Source organism: Chlorocebus sabaeus, chromosome 16, assembly GCF_047675955.1.
Source record: "Chlorocebus sabaeus isolate Y175 chromosome 16, mChlSab1.0.hap1, whole genome shotgun sequence".
In the NCBI taxonomy this organism is placed as follows: Eukaryota; Metazoa; Chordata; class Mammalia; order Primates; family Cercopithecidae; genus Chlorocebus; species Chlorocebus sabaeus.
In genome coordinates, this window is record NC_132919.1 from 18,147,106 (window position 1) to 18,157,663 (window position 10,558).

Genomic DNA, 10,558 nt, shown 5'->3' on the forward strand with positions numbered 1-10,558 from the left:
TGAAGGTGAGATGAGGTAAAACATACCCTATGCACTCAAATAGTACATCTGTGTGCTTGGGCTGCTGTAACAAAAGACCACAGACTGAGTAACTTAAACAACAGAAGTTGATTTCTCACAATTCTGGAGGCTGGCGGTCCAAGGTCAAGGTGTCAGCAGGTCTGGTTTCTTTGGTGGTTTGCAGACAGCTGTCTTCTTGCTGCGTCCTCACATGGCCTTTCCTCTGTGTGCGCACAGCCCTGGTATCTCTTTTTGTATCCTAATTTCCTCTTATAAGGACACCTGTCATATTGGAGGAGGGCCCATCCTAACAGCTTCATTTTAACTTAGTCACCTCTTTAAAGCCCTATTTCTAAATACATTCTGAGGCACTGGGAGTTAGGGTTTCAACATGGGAATTTGGTGGGGGACATGATTCAGCCCATAATAAGTAGGACCTGTTACCCCCTTAGTTTTTGCTCCCAGAACTAGACCCTGAGACAGGTATTCCAGGGCAAGTGGTTGATTTAGAGTTGATTCCAGGAAACACTGGAGTGAGGAAGTGAGACAGGGAAGGGATGGAGCCAGTAGAGGGGGTGTTAGCAAGCAAGTTGCTGATGTGGGCACCCGGAGGCCAGTCCAGCTGGGGAGCCCTGAGAGATAGCCTAGGGCTTTGCTTCTCTCCTGGGAACAAGGGAGCTGGGGTGTCTATTCAACACTTCCCATCTGTCATTAGCAAGGGCTTCTTTCTGAGGCATTAACTCTCTATCACTCTGACTTTCCCTGTATGTGGTCTAAGTTTGCTTCCTGGGCCAGAAGAAAAGCCCCTAGACAGGCTAGGTACTTGACTCACATCTGTAACCCTAGCACTTAGGGAATCAGAGGCAGGAGGATTCCTTGAGCCCAGGAGTTTGAGACTGGCCTGGGCAACACAGGAGGCCCCGTTTTCCACAAAAAGGAAATTTAAAAAAGAGGTGCTGGTGTTCACAAGAAGCAACTTTGATGTGAAGTTCAGGGCACCAATACCTCTGTATCCCAAGCACTTAGAACACTTAGAGCAGTCCCTGGCACATGGTAGATGCATCATCAGTATTTGTTGAATCAATTTCACAGGTGAGGAAACTGAGGTCCAGAGAGGTAAAGTGATTTGCTCAAGGTCACACAAGTCACTGGGGAACTGGTACTTGAACTGGAGTGAGTCTCCTGCCTCCTATAGATCTGATTTGCAGGGGAGGGGTAAGAGTGGTTGAGACTATCCTCACCCACAGGCCTGTCTGGCCCCTCTCCCCCTACTCCCAGGAATTGATGGTGAAGTTCCCCCTGAAGGAGATCCAGTCGACGCGGACCCAGCGGCCCACGGCCAACTCCAGCTACCCCTACGTGGAGATTGCGCTAGGGGACGTGGCGGCCCAGCACACCTTGCAGCTGCAGCTGGAGCAGGTGGGCCCAGCCCTCAGCCCAACATTATTTTCACTGGGCCCTTCTCTGGGCCTGGCTCCAAGATATGTCAGGTCCCTGCCATGTCCCAGGGAGTATCCAGGCCAGTGCATGGGACAGAACCAACCACAGTGCAGCACAGAACTGCAGATCATTATGGTGGTCATCCAGGGAAGCAACTTGGCAGTGGGAACATGGCAAAGGGCAGTATGGAGCCATAGAAGATTGGTGACAGGGCGAGGACACTAGAGGTTTGAGAAAGTTCACCTGGGCTGAGATGTGGAGGCTGGATTGTAGGCCCCACGACTGAGGGTGGAGAAACTGGGCTTCCTGTGTGACAGATGGTGAAACTGAGACCCACCTGTCCTGTGCCTTCCTATGTTTGCAGCAATTGTGGCTGTTACTTAAAAGGCAGGGGTGAGACAGGCACTGTGGCTCATGCCGGTAATCCCAGCACTTTGGGAGGCTGAGGCAAGGCAAGAGGATTACTTGAACCCAGGAGTTTGAGACCAGGCAACATAGTGAGACCTAGACTCTGCAAAAATTAAAAAAAAAAAAAAAAAAGTGCCTATAGGCCTAGCTATTCAGGAGGCTGAGGCGGGAGGACTTCTTGAGCCCAGGAGTTGGAGTTCGAGGCTGCAGTGAGCTGTGATGGTGCCACTGCACTCCAGCCTGGGTGACAAAATGAGACCCTATCTCTAAAATAAAATGTAAAAAAGCATGGATGACCTCTAGGCTCCTGTCCAAGTCTCACAGCCTCCTGGAGTCAGGGCAGGACTAGCGTTTTCACTCCACTGAAGAGATAGGATTCAGGCCCAGAGAAGGGGCAGAATTGAGGTTGACACCCACATGTCTGTCCTGTCCAGCCTGTGACATCCCCCCTCCAGGTCTGGGCCCAGCACCACTCCCATGACAGGGCCTGTCTTGGAGCGGGGGATTTCCCAGGGCAAGGGAGAGAGACTTCCACTGCCCTAGCCCTGCCTCTGAGGGACAGGACCAGACAAAGTCTCCTTGGCCCCCTGTGCCCCTTGGAGAGCCTGTTACTTGGGTCTAGGGTCCTAATGCACTCCCCACCACACCCCAATCTGCTCCTGCCTGGGGTCACATAGATCCTTGCCTTACCCACTGGTAGCCTTGGGCCCCAGGCCTGCCGCCTCCTTCCCAGAGGCTACCTCCCTGAGCCCGTGCAATGGCTCTGTGGTGTTCTCCTACCTCCTTTTTTTTTTTTTTTTTTTCTTTTTTCCAGTAGAGACAGGGTCTTGGTATGTTGCCCAGACTAGTTTTAAATTCCTGGCCTCAAATGATCCTCCCACCTCAGTTTCCCAAAGTACTGAGATTATAAGTGTGAGCCACCGCACCCAGCCTTCTCCAACCTTCTTGTATGAACCTGGTCATTTCTTCTTTGGTTCTTTTTTTTTTTTTTTTTTATTATTATTATACTTTAAGTTCTAGGGTACATGTGCATAACGTGCAGGTTTGTTACATATGTATACTTGTGCCATGTTGGTGTGCTGCACCCATCAACTCGTCAGCACCCATCAACTCGTCATTTCTTCTTTGGTTCTTTTCTGGTCCTTCCTCCCGTAGACAATCTTTTTTTTTTTTTTTTTTTTTTTTTTTTTTGAGACAGAGTCTTGCTCTGTTGCCCAGGCTGGAGTGCAGTGGTGTGATCTCAGCTCACTGCAACGTCCACCTCCTGGGTTCAAGCGATAATCCCACCCCAGCCTCCTGAGTAGCTGGGACCGCAGGTGTGTGCCACAATGCCTGGTTAATTTTTGTATTTTTAGTAGAGATGGGGTTTCACCATTTTGGCCAGGTTGGTCTCGAACTCCTGACCTCAAGTGATCCATCCACCTTAGCTTCCCAAAGTGTAGGGAGGGGCATACAGGCGTAAGCCACCACTCCTGGCCCCCTAGACAATCTCTAAACGTTGCTGAGTCTGGGCCTTTCCCCAGGGCGCCCTATCTGATACTGAGGCTTTCAAAACCATGTCTACCATCACAGTATCCATATTTCTACCTCCTGCCCAGACTACTTGAGCTCCAGGCTCCCTCAGCATCCCCCTTGGAGACCAACAGTCCTCTACAGCTTTCCTCCCAATCCTCCTAGGCACTCAGGCCCCAAATCTGGGAGTCCTTCCCATCCCTGTCCCTTCCTCTCATGACCTCTGTGGCCTCCTCTGCCACCTCCCTCCCCTCTGCTCATTCCTCCAGCCACCCTGGCTCCCTTGTGCTGAGTTTGTTCTCCCTGCCCTGGGTCCTCTGCCCTCACTGTCCTCTCCACTTGGAACGCTCTTCCCTGATTCAGCACAGGGCCCATTGTCTCCCTTTATTTGGGTTTCAACACAAATATCACCTTTTTCTAGAAGCCTTCCCTAACCCTCGTCCCTAAGAACTCATGATCCTTGCCTCCATAGCCCTTATTATGCCTTGGAAATCATTTAGTTATTTGGTTATGTATTATCTCCTTATATTAGTCCGTTTTATGTTGCTATAAAGGAATACCTGAGGCTGCATAATTTACAAAGAAAAGAGGTTCATCTGGCTCACGGTTCTGCAGGCTGTGCAAGAAGCGTTGTGCCAGCATCTGCTTGGCTTCTATGGAGGCCTCAGGAAGCTTTTACTCAAGGCAGGAGGCAAAGGGGAAGCAGGCACATCGCATGGCAAGAGAGGGAATGAGAGAGAGAGGGTCCAAACAACCAGCTCTTATGTGAACTATTAGAGTGAGGACTCACTAATTACCTCCGGTAACCAAGCCATTCATGAGGGATTTGCTTCCAAGACCCAACACCTCCCACCAGGCCCTGTCTCCAACATTGGGGATCACATTTCTTTTCTTTTCTTTTTTTTTTTTGAGACAGTATCTTGCTCTGTCGCCTACGCTGGAGTAATCTCAGCTCACTACAACCTCTGCCTCCTCAGTTCAAGTGATTCTCCTGCCTCAGCCTGCCAAATACCGGGATTACAGGCACGCGCCACCACGCCTGGCTATTTTTTTGTATTTTAGTAGAGACAAATTTAGCCCTGTTGGGCCAGGCCAGTCTCGAACTCCTGGCCTCAAGTGATCCGCCCACCTTGGCCTCCCAAAGTGCTGGAATTACAGGCATGAGCCACCATGCCTGGCCGGGGATCACATTTCAACATGAGATTTGGGAGGGACAAATATCCAAACTGTATCATTTCCCCATCAGAATGTCAGCTCCAAGAGAGCAGGACTGTGCCCATCTTGTTCGTGCTGTGTCCATAACTCAGTGCCTGGAACATAGTAGATGCTCAATACATATTTGTTGGTTGCATGGGTGGGTGGGTGGATGGATGGATGGATGGATGAAGGCCTCTTTGGTTTTCGCACTTCCTTGCGGCACCACGTGACCTCCTTATGCTGCCATCTCTGCCTCTGGCCTGTATGTGTCAGGGGCTACATTCATTCACTCATTCAGCATAGGTCCATTGAGCATCTCTGTGTAGCAAAGATACTGAAGTGACTGAGACTCCCTCATCCCTGGCCCTCACAGAGCCTCAAGTCTCAGATATAAAATATACCTTGATCAGTGCTGGCAGGGTGTACAGGGGACCTGAGCTATCTGGGAGGTAACCAGGGAGAGCTTCCAGGAGGAGGTGATGTCTGAGTGCAGCAGTGTTGCACCAACAGACCTGGGTCCCCATCCTGCCCACCTCTGACAGGCTGTGTGAGGGGATCTTGAGGCATCCCTGCTTCTCACTGAGCCTCAGGTTCCACACTGTCAAATGCAGCAACAATCCCAGAAAGGCCTAGAACATGACAGCCTGTGGGTAGGTAAAGGATTGGCTGGAGGAGAAGACTCCATTTGCACATGCTGATTTAATTAGCTGAGGTGGCCCCCAAGGCAGGGCCAGCATAGCTAACCTCAGCAGAGAGCACTTCAGAGTGTGATCCTCAGGTCTCTTACCATCCAGGTTCAAATCCCACCACCTACCAGTTGTGCAGTCTGGAGCTTCAAGGCTCTGTGCCTCAGTTTCCCCACCTGTGGAATGGGATATAATAGCTCCTGTCTCTTAGAGACACTGGGGGGATTAAAACAGGTAGGACACATCAGGCCTTTAGGACAAGGCCTGGCACACAGTTACCACTCAGAGTGCTGCTAACATGATTTTTCCTTTCTCAGAGCAGCTTCCCTGGGGGGAGTCCAACAATGGCTTCCATCTGAGAACCACATTCAGAGATTGATTTCCACAATTCCCTGATGCCTTCCCCTACTCCGCTCCAATTGGGAGCACTGAGCCTGGGTCACTGCCCATTGTGCACTGTGGGAGCCAGGCAGTAACCATGGCAACAGACAGTTAGAAACTGTTACCATTTATTGATTGGATTCATACTTTTTAAATCTAAAGCATTTACACGTGGCCGGGCATGGTGGCTCACGCCTGTAATCCCAGCCCTTTGGGAGGCCGAGGCGAGCAGATCATGAGGTCAAGAGATGGAGACCATCCTAGCCAACATGGTAAAACCCCATCTCTACTAAAAATGCAAAAATTAGCTGGGCATGGTGGTGAGTGCCTGTAGTCCCAGCTACTTGGGAGGCTGAGGCAGGAGAATGGCTTAAACCTGGGAGGCGGAGGTTGCCGTGAGTCGAGATCGCACCATTGCACTCCAGCCTGGTGACAGAGCGAAACTCTGTCTCAAAAAAAAAAAAAAAAAAAAGAATTTACATGCAGTAAAGCCTCACTGAATCCTCACCACAGCCCTGTCTGTGAGGCAGTCCCCTGGTCAATTGTGACTTTACAGATGAGGCCACTGAAGCTCAGAGAGGTGAAGCGATAGACCCCAGGTCACACGGCTCACACGGAGCAAAGCCAGCAGAGGCACTTAGTCGCCTGCTTGCTTACCCCTTGCATCCCACACCCCACCATTTGGCCTTCCAGTTCTTCATGCTCCTCTCAGGCCCTGGGGGAGGTGGGGACAAGGGTTCCTGCATGAATGGTGGTCTCCACCTATCTCCCAACCACCTCTCCATTCTGTACATCCCACCCCAAGGTAAGAGCTGGGCAAGTGTTGGGTGGGCATGAACTGTCACTGTCACCTGCAGGGACTGGAACTGTGTCGTGTGGTGGCCGTGCACGTGGAGAACCTGCTCAGTGCCCGTGAGAAGCGGCTCACATTGCCCCCCAGCGAAATCACCCTGCTGTGACCCGGTTCCCAGCCCTCCAGTACCTTCTCCAGAAGACTCACTGTGTGGCCTCAGAGAAATCACTAGACCTCTCAGGATCAATGACCCGTGTAAGGGGCCAGAGCCTTGGAGGACACTAAGAGGAGGCAGGAGGAGCAACTAAAATCCCCAAGAACCCAAGAAGACCCATCCTGAATTGGGATGGAATGGCAGCATGCAGACTTGGGTCAGATAGCAGGAGGAACTTTCAAAAGTCTGGCCCATGGTGCAGTGGAGCAGAAGGCAGGACCATGAGGCTTTCTGCCATGTACCCATTGCAGACCCTGCCCCTAACTCCTGCCTATGGCACAGAAGCCCCACACCAGTTGCCTAGATGAACTGGACTCTGCCTTTGGTTTACTCAGGGTCTGATGTTGGAATCTGCTCCAACTCCACATCCCAGCACCTACATGTCCTTCTAAGGGGCCCCTCCCTGTGCTGCCAGTCAGCCGGATTTCTGGTCTTTGGTTATTTCTGTGCAAACAAAAGGTGTGCCTGGCAGCCATTTCTCCATGGAGTTGCTAAGTGGCTGGAAAACAAGCCTGAGGGAGGAGGCAGGAGTTGGAGTTACCTTAGGCCCCTGACTCACTGCCTACGAACAGACCATCTCCCACTCCTTGGGTACCCCCAACCCCAAGCCCCCATCACTTGATGGGCCACACAAGTTTGAGTGGTATAAGGGAGAAATCTGGGAAAAGGCTTCTTGGAAAATGGGACATTAGCATTGAGTTTTGAAAGATAAGTAGGAGTTTGCTAAGAATAGATGGAAGAGAGCGGGATAAACATTCCAAAGAAAATCATGTTTGTTCCCTGCTGTATCTTCCATAACCTAGGAGGATGCCTAACAGAGAGTAAGCACTTAAAAAATATTTGTCACATGAATGAAAAAATAAACGAATGAATGTTGACAGAAAGTGCTGGTGCTTTGGGGAGCTTGTGCTGGGCAGGGAACACTTGGGAATGGGAGACTAGATAGGTAGATGGGGGCATAGTTGCAAGATCCATGGCAGCAGTAATACCTACTGTGAACGAGGCGAATACCAGGCACTGGCAGTTAATCACAGTCAAATCACCGCAAACTAGGATAAGACCTGTGAGTGGGAGTTAGCTAGGGAATGAGGAGACAGAACAACATATGCAGGGGCCCTGAGGTGCGCATGACTTGTAGCAGGATCTGAGACTGAAGAGGCGGGCCAAGACAGTTTGGATAGGGCTTCTGGGATACATTAAGAACTTAGGATTTCTGGGCTGGGTGCAGTGGCTCACGTCTGTAATCCTGGCACTTTGGGAGACTGAGGCAGGCGGATTTCCTGAGCTCAGGAGTTCGAGACCGGCCTGGGCAATATGGTGAAACCCCGTTTCTACTGCAATATGAATAATATATAGGGCAGTGTGCCCCTGTAATCCCAGCTACTCAGGAAGCTTAGGCAGGTGAATCGCTTGAACCCAGGAGGCAGAGGTTGCGGTGAGCCAAGATCATGCCACTGCACTCCAGCCTGGGTGACAGAGTGAGACTCCATCTCCGAAAAAAAAAAAAAAAGAATTTAGGATTTCTGGGCCAGGTATGGTGACTAACACTTGTAATCCCAGCACTTTGGGAGGCTGAGGCCTGTGGATCACTTGAGCTTAGGAGTTTGAGACCAGTCTGGCCAACATGGTGAAAACCCGCCTCTACTAAAAATACAAAAATTAGCCAGGCATGGTGGCATGTGCCTGTAATCCCAGCTACTCAGGAGGCTGAGACACAAGAGTCACTTGCACCCAGGAGGTGGGAGTTGCAGTGAGCCGACATCATGCCACTGTACTTCAGTCTGGGTGACAGAGCGAGACTCGGTCTCAAAAAAAAAAAAAAAAAAAAAAAAAATTTTTAGGATTTCATTCCAACAGCCATGAGGAGCCTTCAAAGGTTTTCCAGAGAGGGAAGGGGAGGTGCAACCTGCACAGATTGTACTTTGTAAAAGCCATTCTGACCACTGAACAAAGAGTGAACGTAGGAGTTGGCCGCTGCAGTGTTAGCTGGAAAACTTGTCATGGATTCTAGTGGTGGTGATGGGTGGGGAGAACTTGGGAGAGATTAGAAGGTCCAGCTGGCAGGACTAGGGGGTCAATCAGACCATCCTAGGATGGAAAGGATCAAGAAAGAGCCCCTGATACAACTGCCACAGGACTGTCCCGCTTTTCACCACTGTCTTGGGTTGGCTTTACCCAGAAGCAGACCCCAAGGTGAGGAAAGTAAGGAACTCACCAGAAAGAGTGTGGTATCAATCAAGTTACCACTGCACAGGGGCTGTGCCTGGCGGCAGCTCACCTAACCCCTGGGGTTCTGCCTGCGGCGCTGATGCTCCCTCAGTATAGGGACTCCCCAAAACAGAGCACAGTGGGCTCCAACATGAGGCAGCCCTAAGTCCTGCCCTCTGCCCCTCATTTCTCAGTGTTGTGAGATCATCCATGGTGTGTGTGAGGGGGAGGGGGTGTCAGGCTAATTATTTTTGCCCCAAAACCTTTTCCCTAGTCGAGCTAAACTGTGAGGCTCAGGAAGGGATGATGTGGCAGAATGAAAACAAGGGGGCCCTTTTGGCTTTCAGAATAGGACTGGGGCCTCCCACACAGACTATAAGCGGTTCCTTGGAAGTAGATCGTCCAGGTTGAGCCACAATGTGAATCACCTCTTCTCTAGGTTGACAGCCTCTCCCATCCTGGACACTGCATTGGAAGTTTCCCTGTGTTCCTCCCTGACTGCTCTTGAGCTAGGACTCTCCCCTCTCTGAGCCCCAGTGAGGGACAGCACAGATTCTGGAACCAGGCAGCCTGGGTTTGAGTCATCACTAGGCCACATACTCGCTGTATGGCCTTGGGCAAGTCATTTCACCTCTCTGGGCCTGTTTCCCTATATATACAATGGTAATAATAATGATGTCCCCCTCATTGAAGTGTTTGGATGATTAATTGGGCTAGTATATGTACAGGTCCTGGCACATAGTAAAAACGTGGGAATTTTTTTTAAAAATGTCCATTCCAGGCTGGGCGAGGTGGCTCACGCCTGTAATCCCAGCACTTTGGGAGGCCAAGGTGGGAGGATCTTGTGCCCAGGAGTTCCAAGACCAATTTGGGCAACATGGTGAAACCCCATCTCTACTAAAAACAGAGAAATTAGCGGGGTGTGGTGGTGCATGCCTGTAGTTCCAGCTACTCAGGAGGCTGAGGTGTGGGAGGATCGCTTGAACCCGGGAGGTCGAGGTTGCAGTCAGCCGAGATAGTGACACTGCACTCCAGCCTGGGCAACGGAGGAGTAGGACGAGGACGAGGAGGAGGAGGAGGAGGAGGAGACGGGTGATAAGGAACTGGCATTTCGGGTGGCGGAGACATCCTGGGCAAAGGCCAGGAGGTGAGACACAGTATGCTTGTAGACCTGGCTTACAGAATGAGGACCGGGCTGGGGCTCATGTACGTGGAAAGAGAGGAGAGGAGGAGCCAAGGCCAGAAGGGTCTTGAAGAAAAGCTTTGAGCGCCAAATAAAGCAGGGGAACTTTATCCTGGGGAGACATGGGAGATTTTCCAGCAGAATCCCCCCATTTGTTGGAGCCCTCCAGTGCATCCTGCACGGCCACGCCTTTTTGTCTCGTTTTGGAGCTCTGTCGCCCAGACGGGAGTGCAGTGGCGCGATCTCGGCTCTCTGCAGCCTCAAGCCCCTGGGCTCAAGGGGTCCTCCCACCTCAGCCTCCTGAGGAGCTAGAACCACAGGCGCGCGCCACCACGCCCAGTTCTTTTTTTGAAATTTTACTGTAGAGATGGGGTTGCCATGTTGGCCACGCTGGTCTCGAACTCCTGGGCTCAAGTGATCCGCCCGCCCTGGTCTCGCAAAGTGCTGGGATTACAGGCGTGAGTCCCCAAGCCCGGCCACGCCTTGGTTGACTGCTTCAAAACTTTTTTGAATTGACTGTAGTCACTATCTATAGC

General features: G+C 51.2%; 1 protein-coding gene across 5 annotated transcripts in view; it reads left to right on the forward strand.

Annotated features, from left to right (window-relative positions):
* The window catches only part of MYO15A (myosin XVA), a 62,750-nt gene extending 55,462 nt beyond the window's left edge, over positions 1 to 7,288 (forward strand). For 2 of the 5 annotated variants that reach the window (XM_073004734.1, XM_037987254.2), the window contains exons 62-63: positions 1,279 to 1,419; positions 6,482 to 7,288. In XM_073004734.1, the coding sequence (XP_072860835.1) occupies positions 1,279 to 1,419; positions 6,482 to 6,583 (243 nt within the window). In that variant the 3' untranslated portion in view covers positions 6,584 to 7,288. Of the gene's footprint in view, positions 1 to 1,278; positions 1,420 to 6,481 lie in introns of those variants that run through there. The other 3 variants (XM_073004733.1, XM_073004735.1, XM_073004736.1) reach the window with 2 other exon arrangements.
* The last annotated feature ends 3,270 nt before the right edge of the window (positions 7,289 to 10,558 follow it).